We start from the raw sequence: 24,778 nt of genomic DNA on the forward strand, positions 1-24,778 counted from the left end.
TTTGTCTTAGATTATTGTCTGGAATAGTTTCTCCCCCACCCCACAGCCCCCAATCTACCCACTGACATTAGGCTGACTGGCCTGTAGTTATTAGGTTTATCCCTCTCCTCCTTTTTGAACAGGGGTGTAACATTTACAACCTGCCAGCCCTCTGGCATCACTCCCATATTGAAAGAGGATTGGACGATTGTAGCCACAGCTTCTGCTATTTCCATCCTTATCCCTCAGGAATCTAGGATGCTTCCCACATCTGGTCTGGGTGACTTTTCTACTTTGGACACTGCTAACCTTTCAAGTACTTCCTCTTTATCTCGTTTCTCCGAGTCAATTTCTCTACTACCTCCTCCATTACTGTGACACCGGCAGCTTCCTCCTATTTTGGGGAGAAATGTTCATTCAGTACCTCAGCCATGCCCTCTGCCTCCACACCATTTATTTTCTGGTCCCTAATCACCAGAACCTTTCCTCTGACTATCCATCTACTATGTTTAGAAAGGACTTTAGTGTTCCAGATGTTTATGCTTGTTGGAGGCCAATCATCTCAGGCCCAGATGCAGGAGATCCTCAGAGTAGTGTACCAGGTCCAACCATCTTCAGCTGCTTCATCAATGACCTTCTCTCCATCATAAGCTCTGAAGTGGGGATGATCCCTGATGATTGTGCAATGTTCAGCACCTTTTGTGACTCCTCAGAATCTGAAGCAGTTCAAGCCTGCATGTAGCAAGACATGGACAACATTCAGGCTTGGGCTGATAAGTGGAAAGTAACATTCGCACCACAGAATTGCCAGGCAATGACCATCTCCAACAAGAGAGAATCTAACCATCAGCCCTTGACATTCTACAGCATTACCATCGTTGAATACTCCACCATCAACATCCTGGAGGGATTCAGAAGAAACTTAACTGGACCAGCCATATAAATACTATGGCTACAAGAATAGATCAGAGATTGAGGGTGACAGTGGTTCAGTGGTGCTGTCACTGATGTAATAATCTAGAAGCCCAGGCTAATTCCCCTGGGGCATGTGTTCAAATCCCACCATAGCAGCTGGTGGAATTTAATTTCAAATAATTGAAAAGAATCTCAAAATAATTGCCACTTTCAAGAATGGTGCCATAAAACTATTATCACTTGCCATTAACAAAAACATTTGGTTCACTAATGTCCTTGTCTGGCCTATAGGTGACTGCAAACCCACAGCAATGTGGTTGACTCTGAACTGCCCTCTGAAATAGCCCAGCAAGTCACTCAATTGTCTGGGGCAATTAGGGATGGGGAACAAATGCTGGCCTTGCCAGTGATGCCCACAGGAATTTAAAAAAAACTTTATGTTACCCACTTATATTTTCTCATACATTCTCTTTGTCTTCTTTCCTTTTTCAGGTCTCCCAAACACTTTCAGTACTGACTCTCTTGGTATAATGAATCAGACATTGATCATAAACCTTCTTTTCCTGTCCCATTTTAAACTCAATATCTTTAGTCATCCAAGAAGCTGTAGTATTGGATGTTCTTCCTTTCGCCATCCTAGGAATGTTTTTAGCCTGTACCTGAAATATCTCCTCATTAAAGGCCCCCATTGCTCACATTCTGTTTCACCTGTCTATCTTGGTTTTGAACCCATCAACTATAAACCATCTGAACCCCTCTGTTATATTCCAGCCTGTAACTCACTGTTATTTATCCATTATTTAATGTACAAACTACCCAAACCCCTCTGTTATATTCCAGCCTGTAACTCACTGTTATTTATCCATTATTCTATGTATAAACTACCCAAACCCCTCTGTTATATTCCAGCCTGTAACTCACTGTTATTTATCCATTATTTAATGTACAAACTACCCAAACCCCTCTGTTATATTCCAGCCTGTAACTCACTGTTATTTATCCATTATTCTATGTATAAACTACCCAAACCCCTCTGTTATATTCTAGCCTGTAACTCACTCGTGTCTGATGTCTGTGTATAAACCATCCCAATCTGACCATATGATGTTATATCTGCTGTCACTAGATCACAATCAGTATATTGTCTCACAGTTTGATTTTGAAACAGTATTCTCTGTCCCTGTGCTGTTTTAATATTCTCTCTCTCTCCACAGAGTTTTCTGCTAATGGTTGGACAATGAGCACTGCGGGTGATGTGAGTGTTGAGGAAGGAGGGTCCGCTGTCTTGCCGTGTACTTTCACTCACCCACACACTGATCAGACGGTCACCGGCTCTGTGATATGGTACAAAGGCCGTTACAATGTTATTTTTAAGTGTACATATTCTGGTCCGGGCCATTCACAGAGTGAGCTGTGTGAGAATGTGATACAGCAGGACGGCGGGAATCGATTAAGATTCGTGGGGAACTTCAGTAACAAAGATGTCTCAATAATGATGGAGCGGCTGATCCGGGCGGACAGCGGTCCTTATCAGTGTCGTGTGGAGCTCACTGTTGGACAATTTCAAACACTGAAACTAACGAGTCTGAGAGTGGAAGGTGAGGAACAATATTCAGGGGCTGCAGCTGCCCCGATAGCTCAATGGCTAAAGGCTCCACCTGGTCTGGTCCTGAACCACATGGGTAAATAAACTCTCAGCAATCCCGGGCTTTGAAAGGGGAATATTGCCCGGGATTCCTGCTCCTGATCACTCTTCAGACACTCCTGCAGGAAGGTGTCTTATTGGACATTGAATAAGACAATGGGCCAGCATGTGATGCTCTCCACAGTCAAATAGTCCATTGCCACTCATTGACCAGGCTTGTGCTGTAAGGAAGGCCATCTGGGTGAGATCAGTAATAATATTTTAGGATAATGAGCTATTTCAGTTTGGACATTGGGTAAGTGCAGCATGTCCATCTCAGTCTCAGTGCTGTAGGCCTGCAGTGTCCAGCTCAAAGCTGATTGGACCTGTTCCACCACTTCATATATTCTCAGTGGAGAATTGGCAGGTGGATCACAGGGAGACGATGTCAATTGGGTCATTGCTGCTCAGCTCACACTTCAGGGCAGTACCGAGGGAGTGCTGCACTGGCTGAGGTGCCACTTTAACCTTCCTCCAGTGTTGCCCCTCAAATCGATTGAATCGTCTGGGCATTTCTGGGACCAATGGGAAATGATATTTAACCGAGACAAATGCAGTGTGATGCGGGTAGGTAGGATCAACACGGAATTCACTGAACATTTACAGGGAATAATACAGAAAGTGGCTGAGAGAGAAAAGGATCGAGACTGTTAATGTACACACATCACTCAAAATTCACAACCAATGCAGTGAAGCCATTGACAAAACAAACAGGGCATTGGGTTGTATTAACAAAACCATTCAGTACAAGTCAAACCACTTCCCACTTTCTGCTAGTCTGAGAAACGTCCCTGACCTCTTACCCTCTGTTTCCTGTTTTGTCACCATCTTTCAATCTGTTCTGCTACCCGGCCCCCTGAGCCCACAATCCCTGGGATCTCCACTGGCTGAGTACTACACTGGGCAATGCCTCTACCTACTGGACCACAGGGAGAGCTCAGAACTGAAATAAATTAAAGTTCTCATCAAGACCTGGATTTTGCTGCCTCACTGTGTGGTGGAGGGAGGTTCAATTGAAACATTTAAAAGGGAATTAGATTGAAATAAAGGAAGAATGTGCAGGGTTTTGGGGAGAAGGCGGGGGGAATAGCAGGAAGTGAATTGCTCTTTCGGTGAGCCGGTGCAGACATGTTGGGCTGAATGGTCTCCTTCTGCAGTGTAGCAATTCTGTGATCTGTGAAGACACTGATCCATTCTAATGTCTGTCCTTTCCTCAGCTGCTAGTGGAAATGTCTCAGTGGTGACTGGGACCGAGGGAGCTTCAGTTACATTGCCCTGTATGTTCACACCCAGGAGTTACCGCACCCTGTCCACTGTTACATGGATGAGGAAGGAGCCCTACCAACACATAGTCACATTCAGAGCCCAATCAAATGGATCTTGGACAACTGCAAATGGTGGAAATCGGTACGAGCTCATCGGGAATCCACAGGAGGGAAACGCCTCAACCAGGATAAACCAGCTGAGTGTGAATGACAATCACCCTTACCTGTGTCTAGTGGAATACACATCATTGGACAATTATCAACATCTGATCCAGACTGAGACACAGCTGCTGGTTGTACATGGTAAGAAACCATTCCCACATTCTCCAGTGTATAGGGGTTGTACAAGAGGGTGAGCAGTGTAATATAAAACACTCATCAGCTGTGGCTCAGTGGTTATCACTCTCACCTCTGAGTCAGTCGGTTGTGGGTTCAAGACACTCCAATGCAATACTGATGGAATGTAACACTGTTTAAGGTACTGTGTATGAGAAGAGATATTAAAGTAAGGCCTTCTCTGGAAGAGTATGGGAGTTGACCTAATGTCCTGGTCAATATTTATCTCTGAACCAACATCATCAAACCATAGTCTGATAATTATCTCATTGCTGTTTATGGGATCTTGCTGTGTGCAAATTATCTGCTGTGTATCCTGCATTAAAACAGTGACTACACTTCAAAAACAAAGTTCTGTCATTCACTGACTTCCTGGCTGACCTGCATCTTAACTCCATTTAATGAACTTGTTTCTGGAACCCTTCCTACCCTTGTCGAACAAAATCTATCAATCTCAGTGTTGAAATTTTCAATACATTCCCAGCATCAATAGCTTTTCCAGGGAGAGTTTCAGATTTCCATTATCCTTTGTGTGAAGAAGTCCTTCCTGACATCACCCCAAACAGCCTAGCTCTAATTTGAAGGTTATGGCCCCTTGTTCTGGACTCTCCCACCAGAGGAAATAGTTTCTCTCTATCTGTCCGGTGCCAGGGATCGGGACATCGGCTCAGGGCTGGAGAGGAACTTGCAGTGGGAGGGGGAGGATCCAGTTGTCATCATCCCCATGGGTACCAACAACGTATTTATAGAACCAGGAAAAAGGTTCTGCAAAGCGAGTATGAGCAGCTAGAAGCTAAATTAAAAAGCAGGACCACAAAGGAAATAACCTCTGGGGTATTACCTGAGCCACGAGCATATTGGCGGAGGGTAAATAAGATTAGATAGTTAAATGCATCGCTCAAAGAGTGATGAGGGAGAACTGGGTTTTGATTTATGGGGCACTGGCACCTGTACTGGGGAATGTGGGAGCTGTACCGTTGGCACGGTCTTCATCTGAACCATGTTGGGACCAGTGTTCTGTCGAGTCATATAACTAGGGCAGTAGAGAGGGCTTTTACACTAAAAGGAAGGATGAATGAGAATGGACAGAGACTGCTTGAGTTGTGTACCTATCATAACCTCTGCATCACCAACTTGTTCTTTCACACTAAACCCTGTCACCAGGTTTCTTGGAGGCACCCAAGATCACGTCGTTGGCACCAGCTGGACCTCATCGTCACAAGGTGAGCCTCTCTAAACAGCGTTCAAATCACACGCAGCTTCCACAGTGCGGACTGCGACACCGACCACTCCCTGGTGTGCAGCAAAGTTAGACTCAAACCAAAAAAGCTGCATCACTCCAAGCAGTAGGGCCGCCCGCGCATCAACACGAGCAGAATTTCTTATCCACAGCTGTTACATAAGTTTCTAAATTCACTTGAAAAAGCCCTTCAAAACACTCCCTCAGGGGATGCAGAGACCAAGTGGGCCCACATCAGAGACACCATCTATGACTCAGCAATGACCACCTATGGCAAACGTGTGAAGCAGAATGCAGACTGGTTTCAATCTCACTTTGAAGAGCTGGAACCTGTCATAGCCGCTAAGTGCATTGCACTGCTGAACGACAAGAAAGCCCCCAGCGAGTTAACATCCGTAGCACTTAAAGCAGCCAGAAGCACTGCACAAAGAACAGTCAGGCGCTGCACAAATGACTACTGGCAACACCTATGCAGTCATATTCAGCTGGCCTCTGACACCGGAAACATCAGAGGAATGTTTGATGGCATTAAGAGAGCTTTTGGGCCAACCATCAAGAAGATCGCCCCCCCTCAAATCTAAATCAGGGGACACAATCACTGACCAAGGCAAGCAAATGGACCGCTGGGTTGAGCACTACCTAGAACTGTACTCCAGGGAGAATGCTGTCACTGAGACTGCCCTCAATGCAGCCCAGTCTCTGCCAGTCATGGATGAGCTGGATGTACAGCCATCAAAATCGGAACTCAGTGATGCCATTGATCCTTTAGCCAACGGAAAAGCCCCTGGGAAGGACGGCATTACCCCTGAAATAATCAAGAGTGCCAAGACTGCTATACTTTCAGCACTGTACAAACTGCTTTGCCTGTGCTGGGATGAGGGAGCAGTACCACATGACATGCGCGATGCCAATATCATCAACCTCTGTAAGAACAAAGGTGACCGCGGTGAATGCAACAACTACTGTGAAATCTCCCTGCTCAGCATAGTGGGTAAAGTCTTCGCTCGAGTTGCTTTAAACAGGCTCCAGAAGCTGGCTGAGCGTGTCTACCCTGAGGCACAGTGTGGTTTTCGAGCAGAGAGATCCACCACTGACATGCTGTTCTCCCTTCGTCAGATACAGGAGAAATGCCGTGAACAACAGATGCCCCTCTACGTTGCTGTCATTGATCTCACCAAAGCCTTTGACCTCATCAGCAGACGTGGTCTCTTCAGACTACTAGAAAAGATCGGATGTCCACCAAAGCTACTAAATATCATCACCTCATTCCATGACAATATGAAAGGCACAATTCAGCATAGCGGCGCCTCATCAGACCCCTTTCCTATCCTGAGTGGCGTGAAACAGGGCTGTGTTCTCGCACCCACACTGTTTGAGATCTTCTTCTCCCTGCTGCTCTCTCATGTGTTCAAGTCTTCAGAAGAAGGAATTTTCCTCCACGCAAGATCAGATGGCAGGTTGTTCAACCTTGCCCGTCTAAGAGCGAAGACCAAAGTACAGAAAGTCCTCATCAGGGAACTCCTCTTTGCTGACGATGCTGCTTTAACATCTCACACGGAAGAGTGCCTGCAGAGTTTCATTGACAGGTTTGCGGCTGCCTGCAATGAATTTGGCCTAACCATCAGCCTCAAGAAAACGAACATCATGGGACAGGACGTCAGAAATGCTCCATCCATCAATATCAGTGACCATGCTCTGGAAGTGGTTCAAGAGTTCACCTAGCTGGGCTCAACTATCACCAGTAACCTGTCTCTGGATGCAGAAATCAACAAGCGCATGGGAAAGGCTTCCACTGCTATGTCCAGACTGGCCAAGAGAGTGTGGGAAAATGGCGCACTGACACGGAACACAAAAGTCCGAGTGTATCAAGCCTGTATCCTCAGTACCTTGCTCTACAGCAGCGAGGCCTGGACAAAGTATGTCAGCCAAGAGCGACGTCTCAATTCATTCCATCTTCACTGCCTCCGGAGAATCCTTGGCATCAGGTGGCAGGACCGTATCTCCAACACAGAAGTGTTCGAGGCGGCCAACATCCCCAGCTTGTACACACTACTGAGTCAGCGGTACTTGAGATGGCTTGGCCATGTGAGCCGCATGGAAGATGGCAGGATCCCAAAGGACACATTGTACAGCGAGCTCGTCACTGGTATCAGACCCACCAGCTGTCCATGTCTCCGCTTTAAAGACGTCTGCAAACGCGACATGACGTCCTGTGACATTATTCACAAGTCGTGGGAGTCAGTTGCCAGTGATCGCCAGAGCTGGCGGGCAGCCATAAAGGCGGGGTAAAGCGTGGCGAGTCGAAGATACTGAGCAGTTGGCCGGAAAAAGAACAGAAGCGCAAGGGGAGAGCCAACTGTGTAACAGCCCTGACAACCAATTTTATCTGCAGCGCCTGTGGAAGAGTCTGTCACTCTAGAATTGGCCTTTATAGCCACTCCAGGCGCTGCTCCACAAACCACTGACCACCTCCAGGCGCTTACCCATTGTCTCTCGAGACAAGTAGGCCAAAGAGTGGGGGGAAGAGATCATGTGAGAGGAGATGTGGTAAATCAAATGAAAACGATAAGGTAATCGAGCAGAGTGGCGAATTAAGTAGTGATAACCAGAGTGCGGCAAGCTTAAGAGTGTACCAGCAGAGAAGACCAGAGATGGCAGAAATGGTATAAAGAGAGAGTTAAAGGCGCTGTATCTGAATGCACACAGCATTCGTAATGAACAGTTGCTACACTGTATGACAGAGTATACAGGAAGAAATAAATGGGGCCTGTAAGAAAGGTACTGCAATCACATGGGTGATTTTAATCTATATAGATTGGACGAATCAGATTGGCAAATGTTGCTTGAAAAATGAGTTCACAGAGTGTATTTCGGACAATTTCACAGAGCAGTACGTTCTGGAACCAACTAGGGAGCATGCTATTCTAGACCTGGTAATGTGCAATGAGACAGGATTGGTCATTAACCTCATGGTAAAGGAGCCTCTAGGTGACAGTGATTATAACATGAGAGAATTTCACATTCAGTTTGAAGGGGAGATGTGTGGGCCTAAGACGAGTGTTTAAACCTAAATAAAGGTAAATACAAGAGTATGCCAGCAAAAAATATAAAATCAGACTGTAAAAGCTTCTACAGGTACGTAAAAAGGAAAAAGACAAATGTGGGTCCATTACAGGCAGAGTAAGGACAATTTATAATGGGAATAGAGAAATGGCAGAGAAGCTAAATAATTATTTTGTGTCTGTCTTCCCTGAGGAAGATATAAGAAATTTCCCAGAATTAGAGATCCAAGGGGTTAGGGGGAATGAGGAATTGAAGGAAATTAGTATTAGTAAGAAGATTGTATTGGAGAAATTAATGGGGCTGAAGGTTGATAAGTCCCCGGGACCTGATATTCTACATCCCAGAGTGTTTAAAAAGGTAGCTATGGAGATAGTGGATGCATTGGTGATCATCTTCCAAAATTCTATAGATTCTGGAGCAATTCCTGCAGATTGGAAGGTTGCAAATGTCATCCCACTATTTAAGAAGGGAGGGAGAGAAAACAGGGAATTACAGACCTGTTAGCCTTACATCGGTCATTGGGAAAATGCTAGAATCTATTCTAAAGGATGTGATAAATGGACACTTGGATAATAATGATCTGATTGGGCATAGTCAACATGGATTTATGAATGGGAAATCATGTTTGATGAACCTGTTGAAGTTTTTTGAGGATGTTACTAACAGAATTGATAAAGCAGAGTGGTATACCTGGATTTTCAGAAGGCTTTTGATAAAGTCCCCCACAGGAGGTTGTTTAGCAAAATTAAAGCACATGGGATAGGAGGTAATCTACTGGCATGGATTTCTTTCTTTTTCTTTTTCTTTTGGGCCTCCTTATCTCGAGAGACAATGGATACGCGCCTGGAGGTGGTCAGTGGTTTGTGAAGCAGCGCCTGGAGTGGCTATAAAGGCCAATTCTGGAGTGACAGGCTCTTCCACAGGTGCTGCAGAGAAATTTGTTTGTTGGGGCTGTTGCACAGTTGGCTCTCCCCTTGCGCCTCTGTCTTTTTTCCTGCCAACTACTAAGTCTCTTCGACTCGCCACAATTTAGCCCTGTCTTTATGGCTGCCCGCCAGCTCTGGCGAATGCTGGCAACTGACTCCCACGACTTGTGATCAATGTCACACGATTTCATGTCGCGTTTGCAGACGTCTTTATAACGGAGACATGGACGGCCGGTGGGTCTGATACCAGTGGCGAGCTCGCTGTACAATGTGTCTTTGGGGATCCTGCCATCTTCCATGCGGCTCACATGGCCAAGCCATCTCAAGCGCCGCTGACTCAGTAGTGTGTATAAGCTGGGGGTGTTGGCCGCTTCAAGGACTTCTGTGTTGGAGATATAGTCCTGCCACCTGATGCCAAGTATTCTCCGAAGGCAGCGAAGATGGAATGAATTGAGACGTCGCTCTTGTCTGGCATACGTTGTCCAGGCCTCGCTGCCGTAGAGCAAGGTACTGAGGACACAGGCCTGATACACTCGGACTTTTGTGTTCCGTGTCAGTGCGCCATTTTCCCACACTCTCTTGGCCAGTCTGAACATAGCAGTGGAAGCCTTACCCATGCGCTTGTTGATTTCTGCATCTAGAGACAGGTTACTGGTGATAGTTGAGCCTAGGTAGGTGAACTCTTGAACCACTTCCAGAGCGTGGTCGCCAATATTGATGGATGGAGCATTTCTGACATCCTGCCCCATGATGTTCGTTTTCTTGAGGCTGATGGTTAGGCCAAATTCATTGCAGGCAGACGCAAACCTGTCGATGAGACTCTGCAGGCATTCTTCAGTGTGAGATGTTAAAGCAGCATCGTCAGCAAAGAGGAGTTCTCTGATGAGGACTTTCCGTACTTTGGACTTGGCTCTTAGACGGGCAAGGTTGAACAACCTGCCCCCTGATCTTGTGTGGAGGAAAATTCCTTCTTCAGAGGATTTGAACGCATGTGAAAGCAGCAGGGAGAAGAAAATCCCAAAAAGTGTGAAAAAAACTAATTGAAACCTACAAAATACTTAAAGGGATAGACAGAGTAGATGCAGCCATGATGTTTCCCCTGGGTGAGGAGTCTCGAACCAGGGGACACAATTTCAAAATAAGTGGGAAGCCACTTAGGACAGAAATGAGGAGAGATTTCTTTACTCAGAGGGTTGTGAATCGTTGGAATTCTCTACCCCAGAGGGCTGTGGAAGCTCAGTCATTGAGTGTGTTTAAAGCAGAGATTGACAGATTTCTAAATACCAATGACATAAGGGGATATGGGGATAATGTGGGAAAAATGCATTGAAGTGGATGATCAGCCATGATCATCTTGAATGGCAGGGCAGGCTGGATGGGCTGAATGGCCTACTCCTGCTCCTATGTTCCTATGAAGGCAGAGTTATCTAAAGTGAACTGGGAAACTAGGTTAAAAGGTAGGACAGTAGAGATGCAGTGGCAGACTTTTAGGGAGATATTTAATAACTCTCAGCAAAGATTTATTTGAGTGGAAAGAATGATTCTTTGAGAAACATGCATCATCCGTGGTTAAATAAGCAAGTTGAGGATAGTATCAAATGAAAGAAACACTGTATAAATCTGCAAAGGTTAGTGCTGTGTCAGAAGCTTGGACAGTCTGAGAGAGAACTAGCTGGTGATATAAAAACAGATTGTAAGGGTTTCTACATGTATTTAAATAAGAAAAGAGTAACTAAAGCTAGAATTGGTTCTCTAGAGTGTGAGTCTGGGTAATTGATCATGGTAAACAAGGAAATAGCGGAGGTGTTGAACAGGTATTTTGTATCTGTTTTCACTGCAGAAGACTGAGAAAACCTGCCAAAGATACTTGAAAATCAGGAGGTGAAAGGGAGGGAGAAATTTAAAACAATCACCATCACCAGGGAAAAGCTGCTGGGAAAACTATTAGGCCCAAAGGTTGACAACTCCCCAGGATCAGATGGTCTGCATCCTAGGGTCTTAAAAGAAGTGGCTGCAGACAGAGTAGAGGCTTTGTTTATAATCTTCCAAAATTCATAGATTCTGGAAGGGTCTGAGCGGATTGCAAAATAGCAAATGTAAAATCTTCATTCAAGAAAGGAGGGAGACAGGAAGCAGGAAACTATAGGCCAGTTCGTCTAACATATATCATAGGGAAATTGCTAGAATCCATTATTAAGGAGTTTATAGAAGGATACTTCGAAAATCATAATGGGATCTGACAGACTCAACATGGTTTTGTAAAAGGGAAATCATGTTTAACTAATTTATTAAAGTTCTTTGAGGAATTCACAAGCGAGGTGGATAAAGGGGAATCTGTAGTTGTGGTGTACTTGGACTTCCAAAAGGTATTTGATAAGGTGTCACATAAAAGGTTACTACACAAGATAAGAGCACATGGTGTAGGAAGTAACATATTAGCATGAATAAAAGACTAGTTAGTTAACATGAAGCAGAGAGTAGGGATAAATGGGTCTTTTTCAGGTTGACAAGATGTAACAAGTGGAGTGCCACAGGGTTCAGTGCGGGTGCCTCAACTATTTTAAATTTATGTCAATGAATTGGGGCGGCACAGTGGTTAGCACCGCAACTTCACAGCTCCAGGGACCCGGGTTCGATTCTGGGTACTGCCTGTGTGGAGTTTGCAAGTTCTCCCTGTGACCGCGTGGGTTTTCGCCGGGTGCTCCGGTTTCCTCCCACAGGTGATAGGTAAATTGGCCATTGTAAATTGCTCCTAGTGTAGGCAGGTGGTAGGGAATATGGGATTACTGTAGGGTTAGTCGGGACAGACTCAGTGGGCCAAAGGGCCTGTTTCAGTGCTGTATCGCTAAATAAAATATAAATAAAAAGAGACCAAATGTATGGTTGCTAAATTTGCCCAGGACACCAAGATAGGAAGTAAGCTGTCAAGAGGACATAAAGAGTTTACAAAAGGATATAAATAGATTAAGTGAGTGGGTAAAAATTTAGCAGATGGAGTATAATGTGGGAAAATGTGAACTTGTCCACTTTGACAGGAAGCTTAGAAAAGCGGTATACTATTTAAATGGAGAGAGATTGCAGAACCCGGTGGTACAGAGGGATCTGGGTGTCCTGGTACATGAATCACAAAAGGTTAATATGCAGGTACAGCAAGTGATTAGGAAGGTAAATGGAACATTGATGTTTATTGCAAGGGAAATTGTGTGTCAAAGTGGGTAAGTTTTACTGCAGCTGGACAGGGCCTTGTGAGACCACATCTGGAGAACTGTGTGCAGTTTTGGTCTCCTTATTTGAAAAGGATATAATTGTGTTAGAAGCAGTTCAGAGACGGATCACTCGACTAATTCTGGGGATGGAGAGCTTATCTTATGAAGAAAGGTTGAACAGGTTGGGCCGAGACTTGTTGGAGGTTAGAACAATGAGAGGTGATCTTACTGAAACATATAGGTTCCTGAGGGGACGTGATAGAGTGTATACTGGGAGGGTGTTTTCTCTTGTGGGGGAGACGAGAACTAGGGGACACAGTTTAAGAATAAGAGCTCTCCCTTTTAAGATGGCGATGAGGAGAATTTCTTTTTCTCGAACGGTCATTAGTCTGTGGAATTCTGTTCCCCAGAAAGCAGTGGAGGCAGGGTCAATGAGTTTATTCAAAGCTGAGTTAGATGGATTTTTGATAGACAAGGGAGTCAAGGGTTATGGGGGGGGGCAGACAGGAAAGTGGAGTTAGGATCACAACCAGATCAGGAATAATCTTATCGAAAGGCGGAGCAGGCTCACAAGAACAAATGAAATAGCAGCAGGAATAGACCATGTGACCCGTCAAGCCTGCTCCGCCATTCAATATGATCATGGCTGATCTTGGGCTTCAATTCCACTTTCCCGCCCAGCCTCAGTCTCAGCCTTAAATATATTCAGTGATGGAGCATCCGCAACCCTCTGGGGTAGAGAATTCCAAAGATTCACAACCCCTTGAGTGAAGTAATTTCTCATCTCAGTTGTCATACTGGGCCCCCCACCTGCCAAGAATGAGGCACATTAATTTCACCACACGGACATTAAATTTCAAATTGTTGTTGGGAAGAAGAGAAGGCCTGTGACAATGGGTTACCAGGCCCCTGGCTGGAAAGATATTTTTGGAACAAAGGAGCTATCCCCTGCTCCAATACAATCCACAAACAGATGTGGTCAGACCAGTTAGTCACATGACTAACCTGCTTGGTTGGCATCTCGATTTATTTCTGATTTGTACAGTTTTGAACTGAGAATCTGCAGAAAACTGTTTACTCCCAGACTGAAGAAGACCTCCTGTCTGTCTGTCTGCCTGCTCCCATCGCTTTCTCACCAGCTTCTGAATCCATTGAAGACACATGAACCCCAAGAGAGAAAAGTCTCCTACAGTGAACAAGGTTTAAGAAGAATACTGGGCCCCAATGAAAAGCAAGATCTGCTTACAAGCAAGGACTCTGCAGTGAGTTCGAAGACCTGTAACAAAAACTCTTCAGATATTGCTGTAAGCTTTTACGCTTTATTTCTTCTGCTCTTTTCTGTCCCTATCTGCATGTGTATACCACGTATGCATGCTAGCATGGGCGCGTCGTGCATCCATAGGCATTAACTGAATTAGAGTTTAAGTTTAATAAAATTTCACTTTTCTTCTTTAAACCTAAGAAAACCTGTTTGTGCTGGTTTCATTGCCTCATAATTGGAAAGCTGTGAACAAGAGTTCACCAAGGGAGAGCTAAAAACACAGTGTATTTGAAATAAAACCCTGTTACAGTAATACCAGGTGAAGGCCGAAAGGGAATCCTAGACCTCTTTCTCACCTGATCGTAACACAGTCCTTATCCTGAGACTGTGCCCCTGTTGTTACGAGGGTTTCCATTTTTTGTTATAACTTGAGAATCTATATTTTAAAAACTGAAAAGGATTCCATGGATGCTGGAATCTTCAAGAAGCTGAACTTTGGATGTTTTTTTATGGGAAGGTCAACAGAAGGTTGACCATTAAACAAATTTTACTGAAAAACATCGGTTTGCAAATAACCCAGCAGGGTGTTTGTGCTGTGACTCTGAAAAGGATGTTTACAAGGAAATGACAAACCAAGATTTCAGGTTGTCATACAGCCTGCCTCTGGAAAAGTTTTTGTTTCATTTTGAACTCTTAAGAAAGGCCAGTGGTTGTTTGGCCAAGAACAGAAAGAAATTTGCTTCCTGACCTGCCAGAAGAAAACAGCTCTCTCTTTAAAGAATTCCTGCATCAAGTTGTATTGTTGCCTCCCTGTATTTGAAGAAATCCTGAATGTTTTCAGAAACCTTGCATCTTTGAAAGAACTTTGCATAGAATGTGCAAGAATTGAAACCTTTGTTACTGCACATCTGATGTAAGACTTATGCAATGCCTTCCGTAGCTGCATCTCTTGAAAACCTACCTAGACTGTTCATCAACATTGTTGGAAAGAACTGTTCCAGGACGATTCCCAGTGGCAGCCACCTATTCGCCTTTGGGACACCTCGCCAACACAGAGGACTTCCATACCTTCTCTTCAGTCTCAGTTTTTTATTCCTTCCAACTGTCACAGTTGTAAACAAAAATCATTTTTTCTCCCGGTTAACCGGTTGTTTATGTGAGTGTGTGAGGGCGAGGATAAAAATAAAGGGTTTTAATATTTCAATTCGTGCATATGTTTACTTCATTATTGGTTAAGACTTAGTTTATAATAAATGGATAATTTTGTTGTTTATTAAAAAATATCTGGTTGGTGTGCTTTATTCTGGAGTAAAATAGATTGGCTGTTTCAGTAAGTGGGAAAATTTAAATACATGTTGTGACCTGTGGAGAAGTGGGACTGAATTAACAGTGCACTCCTCCTGCCTCGGTTATAACATCTTGTTTTAGATTCCCCGCATGGCGGAAACAATCTCTCAGTGTCTACCCGATCCAGAACTTTCAGAATCATGTACATTTCAATGAGATGCCTCACATTTTTCGAAACTCCAGAGAATGTAGTCCCAATTTACACAGCCTTTCATCATAGGACAACCCCCTCATCCCAGGGACCAATTTAGTGAACCTTCGCTGCAACCCCTCCAATGCAAGTATATCCTTTTTTAAATGTGGAGACCAAAAATGCACACAGTATTCCAGATGTGGTCTTGCCAAAACCCTGTACAATTGTAGCAAGACTTCTTTATTCCTGTACTCCAATCCCCTTGCAATAAAGGCCAACATGCCATTTGCCTTCCTAACTGCTTGCTGTACCTGCATGCTATCTTTTTATGCTCGAAGGGTGACAGTATTAAACCTTTTCATTGTAAATACAACAGTATTAACTTGTCACTGTAAATACTACTGTATTAATCCCTGTCACTGTAAGTTTTTTTAATAGAGTCATAGAAAGATACAGCACCGAAACAGGCCCTTCGGCCCACCGAGTCAGCACCGACCATCAACCACCCATTTATACTTATCCTACATTAACCCCATATTCCCTCTCACATCCCTACCTTCCCTCAATTCTCCTACCATCTACCTACACTGGAGGCAATTTTACAATGGCCAATTTACCTATCAACCCTCAAGTCTTTGGCTGTGGGAGGAAACCGGAGCACCCGGAGGAAGCCCACACGGTCACAGGGAGAACTTGCAAACTCCGCACAGGCAGTACCCAGAATTGAATTTCTACAGGATTAATCCCTGTCAGTGTAAGGAACTATATTATTCATACACTCCAATTGCCATTTTCATTCACAGTCCATACTCTTCGCTTAATTGAGGTCCATCACGATATTTCTGTCCTGCAATCGAGATTCACAATTATCCACAGACTTTGATTAATTGTCTCTGCATTGTTGGTCTCTCACCTTTGCTTGTCTCTAATTTGATTTCTTTCTCTTTCTGTTCAGCTGCAGAGACTTTCCCCATTGCGATATTGTGCATTCCACTTGGAGTGAAACTCCTCGCCCTTATAGTGATGTGGATTATTTTGTTGAGGGATAAATCCAGGTATGTAATATTGCTGGGAGACTCTTGTCTTTAAATGCCTGAAGCTTGATTCATGGGTGAGCTTTGGTGGTGATTCAAACACTTGAGCCATTCTGGTCGATGAACAACCACACAGTGCATGTCCAGCAGAGGTCGCTGGATCCCAGCAGGATCAGGAACCCTGGGCAATGTTTCTTTCCCTATCCCAGTAGCTCTTGGACCAATTGGAGAGCCCCGACTGCAGCCCAGCTGGGATTGGCTAACTCAGCCCAGACATGGGATGGAAACTGGCCCCTTTCTGGTCTGTATGATTCAGCTCCTCACAGCAGGAACTTGCTGAGCTATCGGGGACCTGATTAAATCTCCCAGACCACCTGTATTCACTATTGTCTAGTTTAATCTGCAAGGTTAAGCCCTCAGGGCATATTATGGTTCAAAACTGATTGAGTTGAATTTGATTGCAGTGCTGGGTTATTGACAGTCAGATTCCTGTTCACTTTCCAACCTCAGTCTTTCCCCAAGGCTTTCTGGAAAACACCAACCACTCACCTCAAGACCCGGAAAAAGAATAAAACACTCTGGGGATTGGCTGCTGTTCAGATGATGAGAATGATGGTTATCACAGTGTTGAAAATGATTTGCAGTTCCCTTTGACTCAGTTTTTGGTCACCTGTCCTCATATCTCCTCATGTGACTCGGTGTTCCATTTTGCCTGATTGTGTTCCTGTGAAGCACATGTTAAAAGTGCTATATAAATGCAAGCTTTTGTTCTTGCTATATAAACAAAGTGACTCCTGACATCGCAGCGGTCTGCTGACATAATCAGAGCGCTCCAAGCTGTGAACATGTGCAAACGGTCGCCTGCGCTGAGATGCTGCACATACTCAGCCTACGTCTTGCCAGGACTAACTGGTGCATGCGAAGGAAAACATTCTCCCCCCTCGCCCACTCACTCCCCACTCCTCGCTTCCAGCCACCCTGCTCTCCAGCTGCTCACTCCCCTCTTCCGCCCACCATCCTGCTCTCCAGCTGCTCACTCCCCTCTTCCGCCCACCATCCTGCTCTCCAGCTGCTCACTCCCCTCTTCCGCCCACCATCCTGCTCTCCAGCTGCTCACTCCCCTCTTCCGCCCACCATCCTGCTCTCCAGCTGCTCACTCCCCTCTTCCGCCCACCATCCTGCTCTCCAGCTGCTCACTCCCCTCTTCCGCCCACCATCCTGCTCTCCAGCTGCTCACTCCCCTCTTCCGCCCACCATCCTGCTCTCCAGCTGCTCACTCCCCTCTTCCGCCCACCATCCTGCTCTCCAGCTGCTCACTCCCCTCTTCCGCCCACCATCCCGCTCTCCGCCGCTCACTCCCCGCTTTCCCCTCACCATCCCGCTCTCTGGCCACTCACCCCCCCACTTTCCCCACCCCCCCCCATCCCTCCAGATGCTAGCTCCAAGGCCCGCTGCTTCCTTCCTCTCGGCTACTCGATCCCACATTCGATCGTTCCTCACCGCACTGCCCAGAGAAGCCAGGTGGGCCTGGAGGGGTGATGGAACGATATTGGAGTGAGTGGCCGAGAGGATGGAAGCGGCGCGGCCTGGAGCTAGTGTCTGGAGAGATGGTGGGGTAAGCGGGAAGTGAGCAACCGGAGAGTAGGAACCGGGGGAAGCGGGGAGTGAGCAGACGGAGAGTGGGATGGGGGGGGAAGTGGGGAGTGAGCGGCCGGAGAGTGGGATGGGGGGGGGGAAAGTGGGGAGTGAGCGGCCGGAGAGTGGGATGGGGGGGGGGAAAGTGGGGAGTGAGCGGCTGGAAAGTGGGATGGGGGGGGGGAAAGTGGGGAGTGAGCGGCCGGAGAGTGGGATGGGGGTGGAAGCGGGGAGTGAGCGGCCGGAGAGTGGGATGGGGGGGGGGAAAGTGGGGAGTGAGCGGCCGGAGAGTGGGATGGGGGGGGAAGCGGGGAGTGAGCGGCCGGAGAGTAAGATGGCGGGGGGGATACGGGGAGTGAGCGGCCAGAGAGTGAGATGGGGGGGGGGGGGGAAGGGGGAGTGAGCGGCCAGAGAGTGAGATGGGCGGGAAAGCGGGGAGTCAGCGGCCGGAGAGTGGAATGGGGGGGGGAAGGGGGAGTGAGCGGCCGGAGAGTGGGATGGGGGTAGAAACGGGAAGTGAGCGGCTGGAGAGTGGGATGGGGGGGAAGCGGGGAGTGAGGGGCCGGAGAGTAGGATTTGGGGGAAGCGGGGAGTGAGCAGCCGGAGAGCTTGATCGGGTGTGGGGGCGAAGCAGGGATTGAGCGGCCGGAGAGCTTGATCCGGTGTGGGGGGGAAGCAGGGAGTGAGCAGCCGGAGAGCAGGATGGGGGGGGGGGGGGGAAGTGGGGAGTGTGCAGCCGGAGAGTGGGATGGGGGGGGGGAGCGGGGAGTGAGCGGCCGGAGAGCAGGATGGGGGGTGAAGCGGGAAGTGAGTGAGCGGACAGCGGGATGGCACTGAAACCTCACTGAATTACGGAGGGTGTGCAGCACTGTCAGAGGTGCTGTCCTTCTGAGAAAGTTTAAACAGTGCAACGTTCTCCGAGTATCAACCAAAACATGTCCATTGTCTGCTGTCATGTTTGCTTATGAAATGACAGTCACTGCTCCTAAAGTAATTCACTTTAGGTGAATTAAGATGACTAGCTACTAAATAACTGGCGCATGCGCAGGAGGGAGGGGAGACTGTTGGGGGTGGGATGGCGGTGGCAGCATGACAATATTTGAGTGGATCTTTGGGTTGAAGTTGTTTATCTGTGATAAACAGATAAACCATCATTAATCCTGGCAGCTGCCTGAACGTCGCAGACACTGATGTTACAGTGGAACAGGCTGCATTTTCGCATGTGCTAGTACTGCGCCACCTGATGGTTGCGTTGTCAGCAAACGCCGCCCTTTATAAATGCAAGTTGTTGTTCTTGCTGAAAACAGGAACAACAATCAGACCCATTGTGTCAGTGTTTAACACTGATAATCTAATCTGTTTTTAAATACATGGGGAATCCTATGTAAACAGCTGCAGGTTGTATATGGCGGTTCTGAAAATGCTCTTATTTTACTGTTAATATGGCTCATTTTATTTAATCTTGTTTTGTCCCCAGAAAGGAGCAGGACTGATCCATCGCAGGAGGCTGAGAAACTGAATGTTCAAACCGCAATATAAACCTGTTCCACTCGCCCTGCACTGAATCTCATCCAGCAATTTAAACTGGACTTGCTTTGGTCATCATTCACTGTGTGATCCTGGGTACTGAGTACAAAATTCTTCCTGTTAATCAGCTATTCAGCAAGGTTCTGCATCACACTGTGATGATCATTTAGACTTAGTGGGACAGTGTAACATGGGTGATAGCGAATCAACAGCCCGATTTAAATCCCTGACATTGGCTGGAATGGAAATAAAAATGGGGAGAGATATAAAACAGGCTGCTGATTGGCCGTTTTACACTATCACACAAAGTCCAGATGACCCCGTTACTCTGAATGGAATCTGAATGTGAACATTCTCAATATCAGTCTGTCTAAATGGCCAGGCTTTATTTATGGTGTAAACAGTGGGAGAGCTCATGGGGCAGAGGTGACTGTGAGTAGGACAGGTTTGAAACCCCAATTATTCCAGCTGCTTTGCTCAGGGAACTGGCTGCTGTTTCTAGCTCTTCGGCTGTGATGGGAGATTCTGCTGGAGGTCAGTCAGCTTTCAATAACTGATCTCAGAGTGAATCTGTGCTTTTACTGTCAGTCGATCAAAGTTACATGATGGAGCTGCAATGATTGTGAACACTGTACACAATCCTGGTAGCTCCATCATGTAACTTTCATGTGCTCTTGTGAAGTTCCTTTGGGACAATTCGCTACATTAAAGGTGTTATATAAATGCCAGTTATCGTTGTTGCTTCTACGAGGTGCTCTTAGTGGCTGGGAGCTTGGGCGGAGGAAGTCTGCTGAGCTTCAATTCAGACGGACACTGCGGATGGCACTCTGGGCCTCGAGGGCTGGGCTGGAGATTGCACCATTCGGCCTGGGCTGCAGCATTCTGGGCAGCAAGGGCACTGGCAGAGTGTTTGGGTTGGATGCAGGAATGCTGTCATCATGACAGGGAACAGCAGGCTCCTCTTCTATGGAGCCACTGCCGGTCTCCCAGTGCCTCAGGAACCCTCACCATCTGCTGGAGAACTGTTGCTGAACTGCTGCATTGATCTGGAATCCCATTTCAACAGTGGCACCCAGAGGTATATAATGGCAGCAGACTGAGACTCCAAGGCAGCAGTCTGTGCTGTGTTGGAAGCTCAGATTGTTAATCACACGCTCCAACAGGTTGGGTTCCGCCTGGAATGAATGAGCTCCAAAATCTGTGCAAAGCCCTGTGCCAAGGTTGGGGACTGACTCCTCCACGCTCCTTGATATTGTGCCCAGGCTTTTGGGCAGGATTTCCAGTTTACCGAGTACTTTGTTGAGCACGCCCATCAGCCTTCATCTGTAGCCTGGCTCATCCAAACTCCTCACCTGAGTTGTGTGCAGCAGAACTGTCTGCAACCTTCCCTCCGGCGAGCTGGCACATATGGGATCCTCCAACTCCACAGCTCCTTGTGCCCGTGTTCCCTCATCTATACTAGCGTCTGAAGTCCACAGAGAGTCAGTCTCTGAGCTGCGAGAGTGAAATCAAGCAACAGTACTTCATCATCATCCATCTCTTCTTCCTCCACTGGCTGAACAGATTCTTCTTTGTGGGAGCTGAAATGAAAAGGCGAAAGGGTTAAGGTTGTGATTTGGTGAGAGGAGTGAGAGTGCGCTGACACCAGCTGCAATGTTTCATTCAGTCTGAGTGGGATGGGGAAGAAGTGAGGACCGAGAAGGAAGATTAGGTTTACAGAAACCCTGATCATTGATCTCTCCAGCTTCACCAATCACCACAGCTTTAGTGATGCCCCTTCCCATTCCCAGTATTGCAAGAATTGTCTGTTCCAGTTTCCTGGTGCTGCCTCCTGTTATCCCGCACCTTCTCCCACAAGGAAGAGAAAGTTCGTTAATGAGTGTTCAGCAATATGTCTCAGTGATGTGGCTGTGTGTGTGTGTGTGTGTGTGTGTATCTGTGTGTGTGTATCTGTATGTGTGGTGTGTGTGTGTCTCTGTTTGTATATCTGTGTGTGTGGTGTGTGTGTATCTGTGTTGTGTGTGTGTCTGTGTGTGTGTATCTGTTTGTATATCTGTGTGTGTCTGTGTGTGTGTGTATCTGTGTGTATCTGTGTCTGTTTGTATATCTGTATGTGTGGTGTGTGTGTGTCTCTGTTTGTATATCTGTATGTGTGGTGTGTGTGTATCTGTGTTGTGTGTGTGTCTGTGTGTGTGTATTTGTTTGTATATCTGTGTGTGTAGATTGTGTGTCTGTGTGTGTGTGTATCTGTGTGTATCTGTGTCTGTATATCTGTGTGTGTGGTGTGTGTGTCTGTGTGTGTGTATCTGTTTGTATATCTGTGTGTAGATTGTGTGTCTGTGTGTAGATTGTGTGTCTGTGTGTGTTTGTGTGTGTGTGTGTGTATCTGTGTTGTGTGTATCTGTCTGTGTGGTGTGTTTGTATATGTGTGTGTGTGGTGTGTGTGTGGTGTGTGTGTATCTGTTTGTATATCTGTGTGTGTGGTGTGTGTGTATCTGTTTGTATATCTGTGTGTGGTGTGTGTATCTGTGCGTGTTTGTGTGTGTGTGTATCTGTTTGTATATCTGTGTGTGTGGTGTGTGTGTGTATCTGTGTATGTGTGTATCTGTGTGTGTGTATCTGTTTGTATATCTGTGTGTGTGTGTGTGTGTGTGTATCTGTTTGTGCGTCTGTGTGGGTGTGTATCTCTGTGTGTGTCTGTGTATGTATGTGTGTGTATCTGTTTGTATATCTGTATGTGTGGTGTGTGTGTTTCTCTGTTTGTATATCTGTGTGTGTGGTGTGTGTGTATCTGTGTTGTGTGTGTGTCTGTGTGTGTGTATCTGTTTGTATATCTGTGTGTGTCTGTGTGTGTGTATCTGTGTGTGTAGATTGTGTGTCTGTGTGTAGATTGTGTGTCTGTGTGTGTTTGTGTGTGTGTATCTGTGTTGTGTGTGTGTGTATCTGTCTGTGTGGTGTGTTTGTATATGTGTGTGTGTGGTGTGTGTGTATCTGTTTGTATATCTGTGTGTGTTGTGTGTGTGTATCTGTTTGTATATCTGTGTGTGGTGTGTGTATCTGTGCGTGTTTGTGTGTATCTGTTTGTATATCTGTGTGTGTGGTGTGTGTGTGTATCTGTGTATGTGTGTATCTGTGTGTGTGTATCTGTTTGTATATCTGTGTGTGTGTGTGTATCTGTTTGTGCGTCTGTGTGGGTGCGTATCTCTGTGTGTGTCTGTGTATGTATGTGTGTGTATCTGTTTGTATATCTGTGTATGCGTCTGTGTGTGGTGTGAGTTATGGGTGTAACCTTTTCTACAATGCTGAGTGTGAGAGTGTGATGTCAAGCCTGTTCATTGAAGTGTTCAGTACTGAGTAATAGAAATTGTGGGTAAGTGGGGGATAGGGATGATGTTAATTCAGCCACTGATGTGGCTAGAAGTGCAGCTGTCATTTGAAGTTTGATCTTAACTCAACAACTCTTGTCAGATAATTGAACTTCATCGACACTGTATCCAGGTACATGGCTCCACATTCCTTGTGTTTAGCTCCTCTGTAATCTCCTCCCCTTGCTTCCTCAGCATGTGCTATGAAGTTTCCCTTCTCCTCAGGGATAGAGGATGCCCCATTCCTTCTCCTGAGGATATCCCTCCTCCACCTCCAGACCACCCATTTCTCCTCAGGGATGGAGAATGTCCCTCCTCCACCTCCACCTCCAGCCCACCCACTTCCTCTCAGGGATAGAGGATGTCCTTCCTCCACCTCCAGACCACCCACTTCCTCTCAGGGATAGAGGATGTCCCTCCTCCACCTCCAGACCACCCACTTCCTCTCAGGGATAGAGGATGTCCCTCCTCCACCTCCAGACCACCCACTTCCTCTCAGGGATAGAGGATGTCCCTCCGCCACCTCCAGACCACCCACTTCCTCTCAGGGATAGAGGATGTCCCTCCTCCTCTCCATTTCCGACACCAAGGCCTCCAGTGCAGCATCAGGGAAACTTTATGTCCGCACTCTCCCAGGCTCAGACATTTGTGATAGGTTTCATTCCACTTCCTCACACCACATCCAGAAGACCAATCCACCTCCTCTTTAAGAGGTACTGACTATCTTTAAATGGTGTGGGTTACTGGTATAGTAATTGAATATTGAATTGTGTTCAGGTGATGGGCATTAACTGGGGATTCACTTGTCTTTACATAGGAGCAGACTGAAACTGTGGTAATGGGGATCAGGAGGTGCATGCTTGTAAAACGTATCTTGGTAAATAAAAGCTTACAAGTGCGTAAGGTTTGGGCTCCAGTTCTATCCTTCAGGACCCAGCTTTCTGGAACACAAGAATGTGTATTTGTGCAGCACAATCTACGGATGTGGGTTATTTGTCGAACGCCATCCCAACACTCCTCCTCCTCCCCGCTAATCAATTTATCCCCCATAGAGGTTGATGGACATTCTGACAATACTGGAAGCTGATGCAGCATCTGTCCTTCTCACTTGATGCTGTGGTTTGTCCCTCTTTTTTCCAACAGTTATATAAATATCCCTAGTCTGTTAGTCAGCAACACTTTGCTCTCTTTTTCAAATCAACATGAAGAGACTTCCAGTTAGCTAGTAAATTCAGGAAGATTTATAAACTGATTGTGGGCAGGTTTCGCAGGAGGTGAAGGAACGCTTTGAGCAACTTCTGTATTTCAGTTTCATGAGACAAGAAGCAGAGTGAGAAGGACGAAATACTGAAGAGTTGGCGATGGGTTCTCTCTACGTTTGGCTTTCCGCTGTCTTATTGTCGGTCACGGTACGGAGTTACAGAAGGTGCTTTCGAATAATAACTGTTCAAATTCATTTTGTTGTTAAAGTCATTGAATGGTTACAGCACAGAAGGAGGCAGTTCAGCCCACCGTGTCTGTGCTGGCTCGCTGCATGAGCAACTCAGCTAGTCCCACTCCCTTGTCCTGTTCCCATAGCTTTGTAAATATTTTCTCTTCGGGTGTTTAGCATTCACTGTGTGATCCTGATCCAGAGTACAAAGTTCTTCATGTTAAACAACTCTTCAGCTCGTCTCTGATCACACACTCATTTCAAATGGAATCTGAAAATGATCTTTCCCAACCTAAGTCTGTATAAATGCAGGTGGTTATAAATTCTGGTGCAGCCATTTCGGGAAAGCGGGGGCCTCAAGCTACTGCCCTGTGTTAATGCTGAGTCCTGAGACTCTCCCAATATTCAGCCTTAAGGTTCTCTATAATGG

General features: G+C 46.2%; 1 protein-coding gene across 1 annotated transcript in view; it reads left to right on the forward strand.

The window, feature by feature from the left end:
• LOC137368780 (sialic acid-binding Ig-like lectin 15) overlaps positions 1-23,814 on the forward strand; it is a 53,005-nt gene extending 29,191 nt beyond the window's left edge. Inside the window, exons 2-5 of the mRNA XM_068028983.1 lie at positions 2,109-2,492; positions 3,796-4,146; positions 16,311-16,410; positions 19,502-23,814. Coding sequence (XP_067885084.1) covers positions 2,109-2,492; positions 3,796-4,146; positions 16,311-16,410; positions 19,502-19,517 — 851 coding nt within the window. The 3' untranslated portion in view covers positions 19,518-23,814. The remainder of the gene's footprint in view (positions 1-2,108; positions 2,493-3,795; positions 4,147-16,310; positions 16,411-19,501) is intronic.
• Positions 23,815-24,778: the final 964 nt, after the last annotated feature.

Source organism: Heterodontus francisci, chromosome 4, assembly GCF_036365525.1.
Source record: "Heterodontus francisci isolate sHetFra1 chromosome 4, sHetFra1.hap1, whole genome shotgun sequence".
NCBI classification, from domain to species: Eukaryota; Metazoa; Chordata; class Chondrichthyes; order Heterodontiformes; family Heterodontidae; genus Heterodontus; species Heterodontus francisci.